The sequence below is a fragment of the Dermacentor variabilis genome, chromosome 1 (assembly GCF_050947875.1).
Source record: "Dermacentor variabilis isolate Ectoservices chromosome 1, ASM5094787v1, whole genome shotgun sequence".
Taxonomy (NCBI): Eukaryota; Metazoa; Arthropoda; class Arachnida; order Ixodida; family Ixodidae; genus Dermacentor; species Dermacentor variabilis.
This window is the reverse complement of record NC_134568.1, coordinates 279,463,523-279,485,298: the sequence shown is the minus strand read 5'-3', so window position 1 is coordinate 279,485,298 and position 21,776 is coordinate 279,463,523. Positions and strand designations below refer to the sequence as shown.

Sequence of the window (21,776 nt, the reverse complement as noted above, 5' to 3'; positions counted from 1 at the left end):
CCGTATGGCTCCACCCTCTTACTTCAAGGATAAGAGCCTGGCACCACTGAATACATAACGCCATGCACCTTCTTGAGCAAACGAGAGGAGAGATGCTTCCTTCATTTCTCCCAGCTTACATCAAGCGCAACTCATACTAGCAGTGGGTAGAAAAATACGCAAACCAATTGATCAACCTCATTTTTCCCCACAGGTTTTGCTATATGTTTCCATATTAGTCTCAAAGCTTGTACCCTGTCTGTCCGCCCCCATAGTTAACTGTAGAAAACATGGCCGGGCGGTGCAACACGCGTGCAGAGCATGTACCACCGTGGCCTTATTAAACGGAGCATTTTCGCTCATGCGGATGATAAGTTCTAACGAACTATAAAGACTAATGTATGCATTGTTGCGCAAAAAGGGAGACACTAATGTTTTGTCTGAGTTTAAGGCCGAGTAAGCTGTGGAATCCTTAACTGCGCAAGAAAGACTTAACGTTACTAAATAAGCTGACAGGAGAAAACGTAAATAGAGAGAACCGCACTGTAAAATAATTTACACCCTTAAAAGTGAAAAAGGGTGCAAATGTGTGTATAACTCACCCTCTTAGGGTGTGATTTATATCACTGACACCCTAAGGGTGTGAGTTATATAAATAATAACTGTAATAATAACTGCAATAACTGTTGTAATCGTGTGCATTAACGGCGTACGAAACAAAAGTAAACGATGCGATATTTGTTTACTGACGAGTATGGCATTGACGTGATTTAAAGACCCTGCACCTCATTTAGTGCGACATATGTCGCATTGACAGCAAGTTATATTAAATGGAACTGTAAGTATATAATAAAGAGGCGTTGCGTCATAATTTCTTGTTCTGGTCGAAAAATTGAACGTCTTCATTTGCACTGAAGCCTGTGTAATAACACCGTGCTTGCAGCAGGATGGACAACGGAGGTTTCAGCTGGGCGGTATACCTCTGACGTCCAGCCTTGCTCTGCATTACCGGTCTTGCAAAATCGCTGCAAGTGATAGGTATATTATTGCCTTAACATGATACACTGCATTTTCCACACCCAATGCTTCCATTTGAAAACAGACAAGCGGCTCGACAAAATAGTTGACGTGTAGGCGGCCTACTGATGTCGCAGATGTTTGATAAGAAACCTTGAAATGGGTATAGGCGTGAATTGCATTCTCCCCTATATACGCCTGTTTTGTGTGTTGCTTGCTGTTAAGTGCTTCCTTCCGAAACTTCAATGTGTTTCACGACACCAGAACAAAAGCAAACGGTTGTTAACGACAGCGAAATGAAATTGCAACGAATCTGCATGGCTTGGATATGCACCACGAAACCTTGGAACAGAACTTTTTTCTACTGACAGGTCTCCTCCACTCATTTTGACATTGACATGCTTGACGACTGTTTATTATACGGCTATGGGTCGATATTACGAATGTAAAATATTTTGGCATGCCGCGTGGCCTTATATAAGCGCTGGCAGTGTTTTGCGCACATCGATGGCCCTCTTAGCGTTTCTCAGAGACACATTGGCCCGCCCAAGACACTCGACTTAGTTGCTGTATTGTGTGCTTGTGTATGTTGCGCACGTGCGTAGTACTATACGGGTCGTTTACTACAGGTCCGTCGTTTAATGTCACCCTCGTCATATGGAGCAGCATGCTAGGCTAGGAAAATAACTCCAAGCATCCATTGAACAGTGTTTCTCTTCTCTCTCTCTTTATTATACCTTCAAATGGTTTATTCGCCCTCTTCAAGCAACTCCTGCGGCACGGCGGAAGTTCTAACAGGGCGCGTTAAATGTACAGAGTCCAAGAGAGCAGTCGAAAGCCTCACGAGGCATCATCACCTCGCTGTAAAAGCATGACGGTTCCTTTCTACGCTTAAAACGAAATCCGATAAGCTTTAAACGAAATCAGGTCAGATTTACAGCAACACAGCTATGAAATCTGTGTTGCAGGACGGTCTTCTCTTTTCAAATGACACATGTGTCACTTACGTCGATAAAAATTCAGCAAGAGGTGATACAAAAGTTAAATACGCGCGACGCTGTTCCTTAAAGGTTTAATTAGCCTAAAAGAAGAAAAGAACATTTATTTACGCCAAGAGTCTGCTGCCGAGCGATTGTGTATACGAACGATTGGGCTTACATACATGACTGCTATGAGCTGTTCTTATCCATGCTAGCAGCGTGATCAAGAGCAGGCGTTTACTTCTAAGTATGCACGACAGTTAAATATATAGATGCCACGTTTCATAAAGAAACTGGGAAGTGTGCGTTTTTATAGGCTGTAGCATCTTGTGAGGCAGGCACCAAATTGTTATGAGGAAAGCATATATAGGCGAAATAAGGGGGGAAAGTTTGGAAGGGGGCAATCATCTGCATAAGCTTAGGCGTCGATAGTGAGAAAATCATAGCTTACGTGATAGCCGCAACATATCGAGAACTGCATAGATCAAGAAACAAGCATTTTTTTTAATCGCTGTATACGTCGACGCCCGTCCCCGGTAAAAGCGGTTACCGTGTTTCCCTCGGCAAGAACTGACGTAAAATATTTTCAAAAGTTGCTATCACGCGCCTAATATACATTGTCTTTTTTTCGGCAGAACAACCTAATTATCATAAAAGAGTACACCGATACCGCATCATTTCATAGAATCTTTTAATGTTTTGGGGCATGCGGACGATATGGCCAATAACTGACACATACAGTTTCTGTATTCGGAGCAACATCATTTATGTAAAATAAATTTACCGACAGCGTTGAGTATGTTTTAGTTGATAGTACAGGTATAGGTATTTGATAGTATAGCCGATAACCGCGGTCGCTGTCGAAAACTGCGTTGCTAAGTAAGCGAACAGGGAAGCGATCGACAACAGCTACACTGTAAAATAATTTACAGTGTAGCTACATAAAGGTGAAAAAGGGTGTAAACTCACACCTTTAGGGTGTCAGTTGTATAAATCACACCCTAAGGGTGAGTTATAGACACATTTACACCTTTTTCACTTTCAAGGGTGCAAATCATTTTACAGTGATATGTGCGTTCTCACCAACAAAAAGTGCGGTATAGACTCACGTTTTCTCTCTCTCTCTTTCACTCTCTATTCCCCTCCCCACGAGTAGGGTAGCAAACGTGACTCAGTCTGGTTAACCTTCCTGCCTTTCCTTCTTCCCTTCTCTCTCTCTCTCTCTAAACACAGACGTATATATAGGCGTATACACTCTGTGCGCGTCACTTCACGGGAGCACTCAAATCGGGCGCACTAATATATTCTGTGGGCAAGCACCTTTAGACAAAGACAGCGCAGTTATTCAGAAATTTGGTTTGGCATCAGAAATTTTCAGGGCTTGTTGCTGGCAGTGAATGGGCATCCATGGACTGCCTGAAGCAACAGTAAATGCTATACTGTATTTGGTGTAAGGCTTGCGCTCAAAAAACGGAGCTACATGCATCGCTCACGAAACGTTCCTTAATTAACGCTGTCGACACATAAGCGGCAAGGCCGAAATCATTCAGCTATAGACCTGCTGCATTTCGACTATATACGAAAGCTAAGCGACATTGCGGTATCGTAGCGGTCACTGTTAGGCCTAGGGATAGCATTCTAGAGGGGGACGTTTACACGTCTTTGTCGAAAAAACGTGACGCCTCACAATTTCTTCACATCGCATTTGCCAAAAGAACGGACGCTCGCGTATGCTACTGATAGCACCTTTCGGCCGCACCGAAGAAAGGTGATGTCAGACCACTTATGCTGCAGCCCGCTTCGCTACGCATTGACACTGTGGTGCCCGTATATGCCGTGTTGACTATACATGCATGGTGATTCTATATAGCTGCGTTGACTATTGGTTGAGCAGGGTAATTCCCGCTGCTGCCGGAATGCCGAGGGACATGAAGGGCGTCTTACGTTTTGTTCAACAACGCCATTTAACGTAACATTCAACAATGTCGCATAACTAAGTTCACGATGCCACTTACGGCAAGGACGGAAGTACCGTAACGCCAACTAACCGCAATACTAAATAATTGGCTGCTTCGACTAGCTGTTATGGTTAAAAAGTTGCCAAACATAATTACGACATAATTCTTCACATTGTCGAGGAGATAAGTACGCCGCCAAGTTCGCGTTGATCCCCAGCCATGCAAAGACCATTTACGTTGCAACCACATTGGAACAGGTACGAAACAAGTCAGACTTGGATGTCTTATTGGCTTTGTATTTAGAAGAGTAAAAGTTGCTTGCTAATGCTGCGCGATGAAAGAGCTTATTATATAGGAAGTTTTGTTTCCTGGAGGATGCACCCCCTAAAAAAAAGAAAACAGGGATCGAAAAGTTCACATAGTCTTTGAGTCGATCAGTTTACTTCAACGTAAAGGCTGGTATGGACTGCTCTAGTGTCATGAAAAACTCGAGGAACTGCCCATTCCGCGGGTTTATTATACTGAATCATATCCTATAGACTATAGGGCAGACGCCTAGCCGTGATTTCCTTCAGCTACTATGTGGTAAGAATTCTTGGCGCATACAGGCCGCAACGGCGGCTGAATCAAAGCGCAGTTTCGTTTATGCTTACATATTCTTGTACTTCCTCCACCTTATACAAGCGTAAGGTGCCCGATCTTGAAATTTGAAACATCTACGTGAATCTAACGGCCATGTTCGCAAATGATGGCGCCAAAAGCACTTCTCAAACGCACCTGAACATCACAAGCGAGCGATGTACACAGTGGCCGTAGTACATTTTACTGCATATTCCTAGTTTCGCTGTTTGAACTTGTTAGCATACCGTGTTCTCACCCTGAATTTGCACATTTACGTCGTGTGGGTGCATGTTTTCCTTAGCTGGAGGGAAAACACTAAAAGGACAAAGGGGGACAAGGAGGGGAGGCTCTCGTTAAATGGGATTTTTTTTTTCTTGCTCCGGAAGCAACAATCGGTATATGAGGGAAGGGTGGCATAAGAAACTGTTAATAACTTGTTCATTTTCCCATTTATTCGATTTGTTATTGTGATTTTTCGGAATGGCGTAACGTCCCTCGTAATTAAGCGCATCCAACTCGACCAACCTTTGTCGTTCAAATAAAAACAGCCATATTTTTACTTTAAAAAAGAAAATAGACAGAAAGAAGAAAAGAAAAAAAGAAAAATAAGGAGGAGGAGAAAAAGAAAAAAGAAAACGTCTACGTTCGTTTCGGGCAGGGCAGTGCCCCTGCATAATCGTTGGCCGGCGTACGGAGCTCTTCCCCCGCCTCCTCGACGCTGACGTCATCGGCGACGCGGTCTCTACAACCAATGAGCAATGTGTTTAGCTCCTCGCGGCAGGAGTTTATTGCTTTTTGCTTATCGGGCACGCTGTCCGCGGTCGCCATTCGAAGGCGCCAGAGCCACTGGCAGTGAAATTCACTTATCACTTCTACACTAAAGCAAAGGTGTTTCCTCTCCTTCTTGAGAGCGAAATCCACGCACGAGCCTCACTTTAATCACGAGCTATTTCACTTTTGTGAATTCGGCGCCGCAGCTGATCGAGTAATTAAGCAGGTAATTAAACGCTGCGAATCTCCATCGCAAGAGGAGAGGTTATATTTCTTCTCTCATGAGTCTGTGCAAGGAAGGAGAACCTGCCGACCTCTGCTTTGACAATTATGTTATACAGCTCGCGCCTGCATTGACTACCTCCGTGTGCAGAGCGGTGTCTACACCGTGCATCCTCCTAATCATTATCTTTTTGTCCAAGCTCTTGTGTAGGGTAATACTGATATTGCTGCGGTTGTATCCAGAAAACGTTCCTGAATGTTGCTGTCGTCCCTTTCTTTTTTTTTTCACTCCTGGTCCAATTCGCATATAAACCTTTCATGGAATACAGTGGCCGCCATGTGCAGCAGTGAAATCACAGACCCTTCTACTTCAATAGAATTTTGTGGTTGTAGCTTTGCTGTGGTTGCTACCACATAAAACAGTCGTACGGTTGCTCACATTGTTAGACAGGCGTGAAGTGGCAACGCATGGTACCAAGGTACCTAAAATAGTTAACTCGAAAACTAAACGTCTGACGCATATAAGGTTGTTCAGACGCCTCGAGGTGGGTGCATTTAGCCGGGCGCACCTACAGTGTTTCTTACAACCACGAGTGTTTATACAGACATTCAGCACGCGATGAATATTATAAATCTGAGATGGCCTGAGCGCGATTTGTGATTGTGGCTCCATCGCCTATTTAAGTCTTTAATTACATTTGCAGCTTGATGAGTTATCCTGGGTCATAATTATGACAGAGTGTTGGTTATGGCTCATTTTATCCATGCATCCGTTAATTAAGATGCACTGTGACTATCTGCCCATCTGCATTTCACCCCAGCAACTCACTAGAAACATCGTCGCATAAGCCAGGATAAATATTCGGTTGGCTACCCTGTGCCGGGGCAAGGGGAATAAGCGAAGAAAGAGGATAAAGCAAGACCGCATAAGCTTTTTACGGGGAACGTAGTCGTGTGCCTGTTCATTCGCCAATATACGCGCCGTCATGCTGTCTTTAGACGAATTAAACACACATGATTTGACGTACATAGCATATATCGCTAATTCATCGGTTCCGACTATAAATATTCTACAAAAAAAAAAAACTACACCTGCAGGTTTGAATACGGCTGACTATAAGACAGGCTTACAAAGCAATGCGTTCCAATATTAAAACCTATTATTGATAACATATCGCGGATGTGTGTTACTAATATGCGGCATGAAAAGCACCGAGTATACCGCTACATGCCAATGCCTGCAAAGGGCCATCCGCGAAGGTTGTGTAAGGAACATCCTTTCTTGGTTACACAAAATTTTGATGCATGCAAACACTAAAAGGCTGATGAGAGAACATGAACATGTATACCATTTCAATAAATGTGAAGACAGCCCAATCTCGACGCGACTTGCGAAAGCTTAGTGCCGCATAGATGCATTTATACAAAACTTGAGTGCAATGGGTGAGTTGGTTACCGCTCTCCTGATGCTTGACTTGGGAAAGGTTCTCTTCCCTGGCAATAATAAGGAAGCCAGTGGCTGCAACTTATAAACCTGTGTACAGATTAGAACTGGATCATTCGCGGTTGAGAGTTCTGGGTGATGCCTTAACACACACACACACACACACACACACACACACACACACACACACACACACACACACACACACACACACACATATATATATATATATATATATATATATATATATATATATATATATATATATATATATATATATATATATATATATATATATATATATATGTATGTATTCCAAAGCCTCGGCTTCGGTTTGTGTACACAGTTATTTGACAGGCAGTGAGCACTGTACGTAAGCCTCATGTCATTGCAACACGTACAACGTATACTGAATTGTTTATGTACATAATGGAAGACTAGCATGAAATTAGTGAGATGTTTACAGAAATGTTCGTTTGCGTTTCTTAGTGTAACTATACGCCAGACTGTGGCGCATATGTGTTTCCACGAGACTGCGTGTCTACTGCTCCTGGCCTGTTACAAGCTGTTACATGTAGCATGCTCTGAAAACGGTGGCCCAGAAATGTGCACCTTTGCAATGACAAACTATGACACTGTGTCTGCACATTCGCTGCCAATTGACTCTTGTATGTATGAAATGCACCATCCACGTTATGCTGCAGGACCAGTTGTCGAAATGATAAAATAACAGCGTCAAAACAGCTGAGAATGCAATGATGCTTAGGTATGATGGGGTGAAGTTTATGCCAACCGATATGCGAGCCGAAAAAGTGTGCTGTCAATAAGCAGTGCCCACAAACAAGGTTGACGGCGCGGGTTCGTGTCATTTTGTGCAAAGGACCTGTAAGTTCCCTCGTACATTTATGTAGTAAAGGGCGGGCGAACAGCGAACACATGCAAGCACAGACAAGGAGCAGTGGATCGTTTACAGTACTCTGTGTTCAAAACACGGCAGATGGTCACGAGCTCACGTACTTCAATATGTACCGATGGTCACGTTATCGGAGCGTTGACTGTAACCAAAAGCTTAGCAAACCAACACAAAGTTCCCATAATCTTCTTTTTAATCTATACTAAACGTTGATATTAAAAAAAAATGTATGCTCTATGCAATGCAGCACTGTTGCCTGCTTGTATATTCAGTAAACAGTTTACTATACACACAGCGCGAATAGCACGTTGCTGTGAGAATACTTTATTCATCTTAAAGGTGATCGGTGCAATTCAGTTTAAGCTGAGCTTTTCACTGGGCATATGTAATCAGCTTCGAACGTAGCTTCGCTTAATCTGCACCTGCATAATATACAACAGTGCAAATGCTAAGCGAAATTCATTCTGAAGACTACGTGACGTGTATAGTGCGTCAACTGCAACCACAAGGGCTTACTAATTCTTAATCCTAGCAATATTGAGATCATCAAACGTTATAGCATATATCTCGGAATCCGAGATTTGCGTTGCGTTGAAACTGTAAGTAACGCCCCGTTTTCCCGAGATCACGCAACATGCTCATTTAGACGTTTTCTATCACCGTATGCAAGACTCTGATTCCTACAAAAAGGAGCGTACAGACGCCTACAGTACAGCAAAACGTTTCATGTTTCGGAGCACCGTTCATTGTATACTGCCGAAGGATGCTTATGCGCGTTCCCCCCGCATGCAGTTGGGGAGGTGGAAAGGGGCCCACTACTGTTTCAAAGGTGGCGCTGACGAGCCCTCAACCTAAGGCGTCTCGCACATCCTGCGACCACGTGCGTGCAGGGCACGACCACCCACACCGCCTGCCTGGTGCTCGCAGCACAGACAGGAAGGCGGCCTTGGACGGCTTTGTACACGCCGAACGACCATACGCCCGCTTTCTGGATTGAGGGCCGAGCATATATCATCACGCAGCATCAATTTTGTACCGCTGTCAACACTGACGGCGGATGTAAAAGCTGTACACTGGAGCTCTACGGCCTGACACGTCATTGCCTGGTTTCCCTTGACCTCATACGAACAACGCTGAATCGCTCGACAACTCGAAAGAGTTGCCACCTGACAGCACTGCATTATTACTAACAACGCAAGTACAATGAACCCCATCTCAGGTGGATCAGAAACTCCATGGGCAATAAAACCGCATGCACACGGTCGATCGGATGCATGCTACACGCACTGCTGGAACTGCTATCGTAAGAACTGTCCTCAGAATCACATCACGACCCACGGATTCGCCATCGACTGCCGTATACCCTGGGCACGGTGCACCTCGGCTCATGACACGGAACACAGCGAAAACGACGTCCAACACATGTCACAGAGCGTCAGTGGCACTCTCACACGTCCGCAGCACGGGGCGCATACGCGTGAGCATCGCTCGTTTGGTCATGTCAGTGCCAGTGCAAGTGTTCACGCGGCTGTGTGCGCGACACCTGCTCGCACGGGGTTGGCGAACAGTGCGGCCTGCGTGCAACCACCACGTACGCAGTGCGCGCTCGGGCGAGCCTCGCTGCGACGCCGCCGGGACGGCACGCAAGCGCGGCTGCCGGCGCACGGTGGCGGCCGTTTTCAAAGGTCTGCCGGAGCGGCGAACCCGTGAAAGCGGCCGTCGAGCAGCAGCAGAGTTAGCAGCGGCAGCGAGACAGGCGACCACTCACCGGAGCTGGCGGCTGCCGAGGGCCACGAGGCGCTGGCCGGCTGGCCGGGCGACTCTCGCGCCATGATCGCGGCGATCGAGAAGTCGGTGGCGCGCAGTCCGCTGCTGGCCGTCGATGGCGGAGGTTTGACGGCCTCCTCTTGCATCATCACCACGTCGCGCTCAACAGACAACAGCATCGGGCTCAACTCGGGTCCGCCGCCGTCAGGCCCACACGCGCGTCGGGCCCGCTGGCCGCCGCTGGTTGGCGCAATTAATTAGAGCGTGCCGCCGGTGCGTTCGCGCTGGCCGCTACAGAAACGGGCTCTGTTGCCGACAGCCGGCCGAGGGCGCCGCGGCCGCCGCCAGCTGCACGGCCCGCCGCCCGGCACGCCCCGCGGGGAGGCGGGCACGCGAGGCCCAATGGCGGCGCTGCGCCGCCGTCAGCGACACCTGGACGGCCGTGGGCAAAGCGCCCGGCCGCGCGGGCCAGCCACGCAGAGGCCGGCCCACACCGGATCGCAGGGGAGGGGCGTCGGCCGCCGCGGGTCCCAAGCGCTGCGTCCCCCTTTGCTATCCCCCTTGAGAGCCGCCGGCTCGGAGCGGCGGCTCATTTTGTGGGCCCGTCGAAGGCGCTAAACCATCCTTGTCAACGTCGACTCTGACTTGGCAGGCATGCGGCGAGCCCGCCGCTCCTCCCTTATTTGCCACACGGACCGCTCACAATGCCACTCGTTATGCCCGAGAATGCCGGGCTAAAACGAAGTGCTCAAAATCGCACCGGCAGAAATTTTTTCCATGAGACATGTTTGTACGAGGGAGCGGCGAAAAGCTGAGGATGCAGAAAGGCGGAGGACATACGCACAAGCCTGAGCATTTGTGTAGGGGACTCCCCCCCCACGCTGCGCCTTCTCGTCGGCTTTCTCTCGCCTGCTGCTCCGAGTTCTCTTGTCTGGCCAGTACGATGATGTGCTTACGCTATCAGACTATTACAATAGCTGAATTTCGCTTTGATCCCACCGATTTGAACAACAATGTGGGCATTTCACAGAACGAGCTCCCGTATGTTGAACCTGCACAGCGCCCGTACAGCTAAGCATTGCACAGTGTTGACCCCACTTGAGTCGTGCACCATGTTTCAACAAACACACATTCTAACCCAAAGCAACCTTACATTAGAAACACGTATTGCGCCTTGTGTAATCGGTTAACAGGAGCATTGTTATTCCATCCGAAGCAACCTTACATAATTCTCACGTGCTAACAGCTTTTACTGTGCTTTGTAAAATCGGTTGTCGAGATCGTTCTGAGTGTGCCTACGTCGTCGCAGTGCTACCACGTCGCGATATCTAATGAACTACAGCAGTAGTATTTGTCTTTTACTCCTGAATTTAATTTGTAAATAGATGCAATGCTATTAGTGAATGGCGGAATTATTACAGGTTCGGCCTTAAGTATACCTGTACTATAGGGTGCTGGCAGTAAATAATTTCACATTAGCTTTCATTAGTGGTAATACAACAATGAAAAAAATCAAGGGTGTATGAGAGAGGACGGCGCGAGGGATCTCTCATCCACTTTAACGCTACCACGAAAAAATACCCACTTTGCGAGGCCATCGTCTCTGCCAGTTTCGTCGAATAAGATGTCAGTCTTCGCGCTGTCACGAGGTTGGCGGGCTCAGGCCGCGCATTGTACGGGATGCTACACAAATGAGATACGCCCCGAACGGATTGGACCTCCAGACCAATATTTAGACCATCTTGTTCCCGTTCCATCTGATTTGTGAAGGATGGTACTGACTTCTGCGTTGGTCATTCTTCCTTAGACTGAGGAAAACTCAGGTATTTACCTATAAGGCAAGTTTACTGTTACATTTTTTAATGAAATAACAGGCATCTGTCAGTGTATACTCGCCGCCAGCATTCGCTGTCTCATGTACACATTAAGCCTTAGTCTTCACGGCTAGGTATCAGCCCGAACTCATCAAACGCGATTAGCTTTTCTTTCTTTTTTTCTCGAACCATCCCGGTAATGCCACGTTCCATTACTGCAGCTGTGAAGATTGCCGGTACAAGGTCCGTACTCACGAAGCAGCTCGAATACGCTACAGTGCATTGTAAAAACAGGCAAACTGGATCACACAGCGCTATGACTAAACACAGAATACTGCCTCTTCGTCCTGTATTTTACGCGCTCTACAGTTAAGTATGCCATACTAACAAGCCCAAGTACCAAGCCTTATGAATTAGGAAGGCTGGCTGACCATGACAAAGTCCATATATATATATATATATATATATATATATATATATATATATATATATATATATATATATATATATATATATATATATATAATTTTTGGCGGTAAGAGGAAAATTAGATATATAGAACATGACGGATATGAGACTCGACTCTCCTGCATTCAGACGTCTGGGTAGAGAGCAGCTAAACAATAATCAAAAAGTGGAAACGATTATTTCATTTGTGTTCTTAGCTTACACGCTTGACTTTCGGTTATTGGGTGTGATCATGTAGCGTCGCTTGTGAGCCAAAATTGCAATGGAGCTTCTTTCCTTCATCAGACACAGTTATGTTCTGCAACACATTGAGATCCACGTATGTTCTCATATCACTTCATTTCGCATCACTTCAAAAAGAGAGGGTCACGCATACTGCATGTCCTTAAGCTGTTTTTTTTTTATTCCTTTTTTTTTGCGTTTGTCACAATAATATTTACGTAGTTGTGTATAAATGCACTGGCGAAAAGAAGCAAAAATAAATAGTATACTTCAATATCCCTCGATGTGAGAGAAATTTTCGCAGTTCAGCACTCCACCAAGAAGGCACATTGGTTGTTTTCGATGCGGTGGTTAACAGTTTTCACTGGGGCGAGGATTTTGTGGGGGGTAAACAAGGGTGTCTATACTTGGCAGGGGTGCGTATTATAGGGGTGAGGGGGGAGCGTGTTGAAAAGGGCGCGTGTGGCGGGGAAAAGGAGAGAGGGGGAGCAGGCAGTATGACTGGGAGTAGGCGACGACTTCTTGATTTCTATTGTACTTTCCGGCTAGCTTGGCTGCAGACCAACCGCCCCTGCAAACTAGGAAGGCAAGGGTAGAGGAAACACCCATGTAACGCTCCTTTATCTTTTGACGCCTCCTGCGGTAAAGAAGTGATTGAAAAAGAATTGATCGATTCACTGACTTATTTGATGATATCGCGGAAACGTTGCCAATTTTCGTCACTGGATTCTCAACATTTTGGTTGCCAAATCAACAGATAGGAATGGCGCGAGTAAATGGGTCGAACAAAGCACGCTTACACACAGATACGAGCAGTTATCGTCGATGTGCTTGAGTCGAGGAGAATTCTTATTATTTGTAGTATGTTCTATTGCTTTCCCTAATTGCATGTTGATCTTTGACTGTATACTTACCAGATATACAGTCCCAATACGTTATATATAACGTATCGTGGGCGCGGCAAGATACCTGGTAAGTATACAGTCAAAAATCAACATGTAATTAGGGAAAGCAATAGAACATACTACAAATAATAAGAATTGATCACAAATGTGGGTAAGCGTTGAGACACACAATAAAGGCACTGAGAGATGGCGATACAAGCCGTATACATACCAAAAATGCATATACACTAATGAAGACATTAACGAGTCATGAACAAGTAAACCAAAACCTGAATATAGAAAACAGAGAAAATATATAGAGCGGCCTCAATGATCAGTTAAAATGTCACTGTTCGTTAAAGTGATCGAGAAACTAGAAGAGGATGGAAGTGACAAGAGATTTGGGAGTGCAGCTTTTCTGGCCGATGCAAAACTGAGCGACGCATGCAGTCTGCATTTACGTTAGTGCGCGGCCCCTGCAATGCGCCATGCACTTAACGGTATGGCTGAAACTTTACAGGTCGCAGGTTACAGGAGGTCAGTAAAAGAACCTTTTTCGAGACAGCCGCGCTTCGCCAACATCTTTTATTCCCCAGTACGCCCATATCAAAAAAGCACGCGCAGGTAATCAACTAATCACCGATATACGTGCAACATTTGCATTTTCCGAGGAACAAGTCGGAGCACTACGAACAGTATATGACCTGGTAACTTTGCCTCCAAGAGAACTCAGTAAACATACGAGGAATGAAATGCCTAGCTGTCGTATCTAGTAACTCTGAAGAAATGTGGTTTACCGTGTTTTATGTCGTGTCCGGAATTACTTGCACTATACTTGAAGCGAATACGCCTCAAGCACAGGCTTTTTTCCCCCTCTGTATTACTAGATTTCCTCTATATTACCAAAACGCTGACAGCAGCAGCAGCCGTTTTCGGACTCGAGCGTGGCGAGTGACTTCCAACAACCTCGGCCTATCGATATCGAGGCCCTTAGGAAAAAGCCTCATCTCCGCAAGCTCACATATCTAATCCGGTTAACCTACCTGCTTTTCCCATCCCGTTTATATCTGTCTCTGAACGTGGAAACGGATACATCGCTATTCTCGCCCCTGAACCTATTTTCATGCGGTTGGCTGCTTTTCAAAGCGAAAGTTAAACTCCATAGCGACGGTTAGGAGCAGTGGGTTTAATTAGGACTCGCTTCTTTTTGAGAAAAATTGCTCAGAAACGGCAATTGAGGAATGAAGTTTATAACTCTACAAATCAGCAATAAACGCATCAGTGTCCTGTACGCTGCATCTGATTTTGGACACATAAAGCGGACAAAACGTATATATTACGCCCAGCATGTAAGCATACCACCAAATTGCGAGTGCATGGTCAAAACAGGACAGAGGTATATACGCAGGAAGATGGATGCTTGTGAAGTGGTCGATAACAGTGGTCGAACAAAAGATGTCTCCGAAGTCGACGTTTGGACAAGGGAACTTGCCTTCGTCAGGGCGAAGTCTATAGGGCTTTCTCAGAAGTCGCGTAGACAACGTAATAGCAAACAAGGAACGTGCTACGCGAAATACATGAAAAACAAAAAGATAGATAGATAGATAGATAGATAGATAGATAGATAGATAGATAGATAGATAGATAGATAGATAGATAGATAGATAGATAGATAGATAGATAGATAGATAGATAGATAGATAGATAGATAGATAGATAGATAGATAGATAGATAGATAGATGCATAGAAAGTCAGGGAGTTTAACCAGAGGCAGTTCCGGTTGGCTACCCTAGATGGGGGGAAAGGTGAAGGGGGATGGAAAGAGAGACGGGACAAAACGCCTTTGCGAAGGTCTTGATGTATTTTTGCGCAGTACTATATGTGTCCAGCAAGAACCAACTAGACCGCAGCAAAGTGCTTCTGGAACGTAATAGTTTCACGCAAGCTGTAAACTGGCGCATCGTACTTGTCCACTTCAAACGATCTAATAGAGGCAATGTGCAGAATTCTGATAGCCGTCTTGTGGTACAGAGTTACATGTAAATGCGTGCCTAATTATTTTATTCTACCAATTTTTCAGGAATTTCTGTAAAAGAAATTAAAGCTCGAAATAAAAATTTATTCTTACAATGTTCAGCAGAGTTTACGTTTCGCTCTTCAATACAACAAATTTTAATTGAATCAATTTGGAGATTATCTATAATGAGAGCATTTCTACGTTTCGCATGTAGCATTCGAATAAGGAAACCGGATTTGTACGGAAGATAAAGCTTCCTGTTAGGGCTAAAATGGCCCCGCGGTGAGTTTACTTCATGCTTATTTCGAGAAAGATAAACCACGTTTTTCTTACCTTTTAAGTGCAATGTACTATCACAAAGCGAGAAAACAAGAAACGCCGTGTCGAAACGCTTCTTGGAATCTCCATATCCAACGTGTCAGGGCTATTCTGGTGAGCGTCCAACTTTTCCAACAACAATTTTTGTGTACGTCCGCGTTTCCCTAAGGCGACTAAGACGAATTGCTGTCAAAAGTTGGCTCGTGTTTATGGCGACGCAGCAGAATAGAAAGGAAGCAAAACGACCTGTCTTCGTACTCGCACAGCGCTTAACTGAGTGCACGCATCCATGCGCATGCGCCAGGTCAAGGCGCGAAGCTCGCAGAATATATTAAGGAGGTATTTTGTGTCCCGAGTTCAAATCCTAACGACACGTTGCTGGACGAGCTGGCTCGTCATACTTAAGAAATGGAAAAAAAAGAAGGCGTAAGAAGAAGGACACGGACCAGACAAAGAACACTATACTGGCGCTTAACAATTGATATTTCGACAAGTACGAAAACCACTGGTGGTCTGCACATGCCCAGAAAAAAAAAAAAGAACATTCCCGTGGTTTTAAAAACAAGCCTAAGCAGCCTCCTTCTCAGTGGTTAAACAACTTGCAAAATAAGTCTTTTGAGCAACCTATTTTCGCCCTTCCTCAAGTTAACAAATACGCCACCAACGCAATCACCCCGCCAGACTGCACGCCCGGGGAAACTAACATCCTCAGGCTATATGCGTCCCTGAGTCGCTTATGTCTATACGTATACTTCACCTTCGTCCGAAAAAACAGAATACGTGTCCGCTGAGCGCAGCACTGCACGGCATGGGAGGGTTTAGGCGCAAGCGCAGCTGAGAGGAAGCACGCATCACACGAACGCGCGCCGGGGCGCAGCTACCGAGCCCGGTCGCGCTCAGACTGGAATTGCGTACGGTAGTACAAAGGCGGCTGCAGAAGATCACATATATACTGTGTTAGTGGGACACGAACACAAAACTGCTCTCGTACGCGGCGAAGGAAACTTCGCACTTGCAATGGGAGGCAGGTGAGAACGATAACTGAAGCCTCATGCAGGAAACGTGGATTAGCGAGGAGTCGCATAATCTTCGGTTAGAGAACGTGCCCTTAGTCAAGAGCACCGCGTGAAATCCGGTCGGCAATGACAACGCTTGACTCGCGACGCCGTGTCCACGATAACCGCGTGTCATATAGAAAGCGACAGGTGATGCAAAAGGTCGGTGTGCCATAAGCAACAGCTTCCGGTAGGCGGGATCGTCGATCATTCAGCGTTGCATTTGGCCAGAAGAAGGTATACGCTTTTGCTTTAAATAGGCGAGGACAGAATGTGTAAGCTAGAACCTTTACTTAGATAATCCACGTTTGTTCGCATGCCGAGTTGTTATTGACTGCTGCCTTGAAAAGCACAATGCAAGATTTGTGTGTCTTCTAGTTCTAGGGAGATTTAACTTTTGTGTGTCTTTGTGCTGTAGGAGAGTTCTAAAAACAAACCTGCACATTTATGACTGTGGGACCATCAAACCACTGTGGGCTAAATGTCTGGTGCATGATTGTTGGACATTCAAAATGAGCTGCAAACAAAATACACATGACAGAATAGCCTATGATTACAGTGTAGAAGTGTGATAAGCGAGTAAGCGCTTACTGAGTGAATAATAAATATGATATTCTATGTTGGCTTTTCATTTCTCGTTGGACGCCCACGAAATGCCCCGGGTGGATAGCACGCGAAAATGAATGTATTGGATGGCAAGGGAAGCGCTGGAAGATAGTCTCGCCACTATAATGAAAAGCTCTGCGCACATATTTGAATACTACCAACCATATATATATATATATATATATATATATATATTCATTCCGAAGGGTGCATCGGTAGCGCACGAGCGCTGACTAATCGAGGTTATGAAACGCGTGGAATATGTGGATATTACATGCGCACAAAGGCGGAGGTTACCTCAGGTGCAGCGAACATTTCCCATAAAATCCGGCGGGTCCTCCTCAAGTTCTTCGGTCGAGCGCACGTACAAACGCATGCGTCTCATTCAACGCAGGGTTTTCGCAGGCGTAATTTCGTTCTGCACTGCCTAGACGAGGCCACCTCAAGTATCCGCCCGCGACATCAACGCTGATTGCTCCCCTACCGCGGGCAGACTTGAACGCGTCAAGGCCGCGCGTCAAGGCGTGCTGCAGCGCGTGCTGCTTGTGGTTGGGTTTGCGCGTCTGCAAGCGTTCCCTCGTCATCTTGCAAGCCTGGAACACAGCATCGGTGTGTCTTTCAGGGCCACAACAGTCTCGAGAACACGAAACACCGTGACCCGCCGGTGAAATTCTGCACCATTTCAGGAAAATTCGTCAACGGGACAACCGCTCAACTGTACGCATGCAGGGTTAAATCGCGCATCTTTATTTTGGAGTGCCCTCGTTTCACCCGTGTCGTGTGCACGGTAAATCGAGTGGCCCTTACTTTCTCAGCGATAAATGTTTGTAAGCTTCGTGCGTACGAGCACGCCCACTCAACGCTGCAGCCTCTTCCAAGGTGAAGTGTGCTGCAGGACCAGCTGATGAGAAACATTGCCGCGGCTGCGTGCGCAATGCGTTTCTTTTTTCACCGAGACGTTGCAATTTCGATAGCGTGTATTGGTGGCACTTGAAAGGGCACGTAAGGGTATTTTCCGTGATCTGCATCTACAGTTTGTGAGGCAGCCGAATGTCGCAATAATGACATGACTAGTAAACACACGGTGTTCAAAATTAAGCTTTATGGTTTTCTTAAAGTTAGACACTGGAAGGCACACGAAGACTACCCTTGCAAATAAGTTATGTGGCCCGGGGGACACAAAGTGAGATTATAATTATCGCTGTCAGCAGCCAAATGAACTAAAATTGAATAATTACCTTTTTCTTGACTGCATTGAGTGGTTATGTTTGTATTGAAAAGTTAGAGACATGCGTGCTTCTACGCAGTATCAGTTGGAAGAATTCTTCTCGCGTGTCTGTGCTCCGACATATCCGGCTCCAAATTTTAATTGTCCTTCGCATGATTACGCATGCAAAAGAGTGAGGATCGGCGCAAAGCTCCTCCCTGATGTGACGCGGCTGTTGCGTGCGGCGTTTAGTCTGACAACAGGGCGGAGGCACAGGCAAAGATGATAACTGACCCCCTTTCCCTCTCGGCTGGCGAAATAAAAGAATCGAAGAACCCGGCACGGCTGTCGTAGTACGCGACCGCGCAGACTGTACAACGATCGCGGCAGCTGCCATGCCGAGATAATGGCGCGAGCGGAGAACCCGGAGGCCAGTGCGCGTGCGTAATGGCGACTGACAAGCGGGCATGGTCCTTCCCTGGGCTACGCAAATAAAGTGACTACTGATTTCCAAGTACTGTAAGTTTTACTGAAATCAAGAGAAACAACTGCACGGCACACTGCGCTTTCATATCCTGATTTCGCCAGCCGAGAGGGGAAGGGGAACAGTTATCTTCTTTGCCTATGCCTCCGCCCTGTTGTCAGATTAAACGCCGTACACAACAGCCGCGTTATATCAGGGAGGAGCTCTGCGCCGATCCTGACACTCTTGCACGCGTAATCATGCGAAGGACAATTAAAATTTGGAGCCGGATATGTCGGAGCGCAGACACGCTAGAAGTCTTCCAACCGATACTGTGTAGAAACACGAAACTGCCTCTAACTTTTAAATACAAACATACACACTTACTGCAGTCAACAAAAAGTTAATCATTCAATTTTATTTAATTGGGCTGCTGACAGCGATGATTATCATCTCACTTTGTGTCCCCCTGGCCAGAAAACTTATTTGCGCAGGTGGTCCTCGCATGCCTTCCAGTCCCAAATTAAAGAAAAAAAAAAACATAAAGCTTGATTTTGAACACCCAGTATAGTATAAACAATTGGAAGTTGTACGCTGTTTATCATCAACCATTCTGTTTTGTAAGTTGCCATAACCTTTTCTGCAAGCCTCTTCCCTAATAGAATGCAACCGTCGCCAAAATAAATATTATTTGTCATTCCGCTAAGTACATTATTCCCCTACCACAAGTGATGAAGTGCTTTTGAACTATGCAACGAACGCAAGGTCGGCAGTGAGCTACTTAACTTGTGTTTTTATAACGCGACGTTAAAATCGCAAATTTCTATGATGCAGTAGTTTTGTTGAATTGATCGGACTTATATATTGAGGTGTGACTACAGCGTACCTCTCAAATTGGCTGCACAAACCATGACGCCCATGTTTCTGACGGAGAATAATATAAAAAAAAAGCATCAACGTTTGCATGTACGCGCACCTACCTAATGAAGGGGGACTTAGCACAACGGAAATGTTCTTTGCGTGCTTCACAACGGAACGAAATGAACAGCACTCGTTTTTGTTTCACATATTTCGCAGCTTGCGCTAGGTTCTGTCGCATCGATTGGCGTATATCCATCTCAAGCTCGACATCGCAGATGATCTGGTCGTTGACGTGTGAAACACACTTGGCGTTTGCAATCACGTCTTACGTCCAAGTATCGTTCGACGCCGTAAATGAGAGACACAGCATATACGCTCATGTGTTTTGATGTTCCCGCCGCGAAGCAAAAAGGAGTATTCTGCGTCGTACAGTTTCTGCAAAACGGCCCTGCAGCCTACTGCTGTACATTACCGTTTCCAAACAAATTCGGGCGCTGCCGCTCAAAAATGCAGCGCGAGCGTCACGAGCAACGAGCGACACAGCACGCAGCCGTAACGTAAACAAAACGCCGCCGGGGTGCCGCTGCGACCACAGAGGCGAATTTTTCCAACAAGAGGGCGCCTTTTAGCAAGGCGCAGCAGGTATATCAGCGATATATACGAAGGAAGAAGAAGCACGTGCTTGGGCTGCGGTAAAGCTAGGGAAGCGATGGAGCACGTTTTTTTAGAATGTGAAGAGATCTGCCCAGCGGTCCATTTAGGCACCACTGGACTCCAATTGCAAATTGCAATGCATGCTCACTGACCTGGAGAGGCAAAGCAGAAGGGTGGGTCTGAAAATTAATCTGCAGAAAACTAAAGTAATGTTTAACCGTCTCGGAAGAGAACAGCAGTTTACGATAGGTAGCGAGGCACTGGAAGTAGTAAGGGAATACATCTACTTAGGGCAGGTAGTGACCACGGATCCGGATCATGAGACTGAAATAACCAGAAGAATAAGAATGGGCTGGGGTGCGTTTGGCAGGCATTCTCAAATCATGAACAGCAGGTTGCCACTATCCCTCAAAAGGAAAGTGTATAACAGCTGTGTGTTACCAGTACTCACATATGGGGCAGAAACCTGGAGGCTTACGAAAAGGGTTCTGCTGAAATTGAGGACGACGCAACGAGCTATGGAAAGAAGAATGATGAGTGTAACGTTAAGGCATAAGAATAGAGCAGATTGGGTGAGGCAACAAACGCGGGTAAATGACATCTTAGTTGAAATCAAGAAAAAGAAATGGGCATGGGCCGGACATGTAATGAGGAGGGAAGATAACCGATGGTCACTAAGGGTTACGGACTGGATTCCAAGGGAAGGGAAGCGTAGCAGGGGGCGGCAGAAAGTTAGGTGGGCGGATGACATTAAGACGTTTGCAGGGACAACATGGCCACAATTAGTACATGACCGGGGTAGTTGGAGAAGTATGGGAGAGGCCTTTGCCCTGCAGTGGGCGTAACTAGGCTGATGATGATGATGATGACTCCTTGAAGCCCTTGGGTTCAGCGAGAGCAGGGAGAAAGTAAACATGTCTGCAATAGAAATTAGTAAGAGGCAATTGGAAAATTGGTGGAAGTAGGGAAATGACAAAAAAAAAAGAGAACTAGAAAACAGAGACGTAGAGAAACAAAGTTCACAATAGGGGGTCAGAAAATTTGGTTATGGGAATTCATCGTGCGGTTCTTTTCTTTTTTTCTCTTTTTCGTTTTTTACCTAGGTAAGACATGATGCAGTATAATAGCAAGAGCTTGGTGGCGCAACCCACCGCCCCGTTCCAAAGGGGGCGCTCATAACATCCATCCATCCGCCTGTCCATACATCCAGCAGCGTCGTCTGGCCGAGATCGGATATAGTCTATGTGGTGTACGCACAAAGAGCGAAGGGGTGCGCACCTCGCTATGCGCCTCGTCGGAGGACGATCTGCTTGCTATACAGAGAGCCAACGTCTGCTCAAATGTCCTTGCGCCGCGTTCCGGCGGAGTTGGGCCGTTTCAGTAGCACGTTATTGCCTTTTGGACATGAGTAGCAGCGAAGCAACAGCATTCAACACAGCTGCACCACTTCGGGCAAGAAACTACATGTTTCTTCGTCCCACTTTCGTTCATTGCTACGCGCGAGAATTTACTTTCGCTTGACATTGCAGATTTT

At 46.1% G+C, this 21,776-nt stretch overlaps 1 protein-coding gene across 1 annotated transcript in view; it reads right to left on the bottom strand.

The window, feature by feature from the left end:
* Nucleotides 1-9,967, bottom strand: part of LOC142565608 (uncharacterized) — a 141,978-nt gene extending 132,011 nt beyond the window's left edge. The window contains exon 1 of the mRNA XM_075676274.1: nucleotides 9,674-9,967. Within this exon, the coding sequence (XP_075532389.1) occupies nucleotides 9,674-9,851 (178 nt within the window). The 5' untranslated portion in view covers nucleotides 9,852-9,967. The remainder of the gene's footprint in view (nucleotides 1-9,673) is intronic.
* Nucleotides 9,968-21,776: the final 11,809 nt, after the last annotated feature.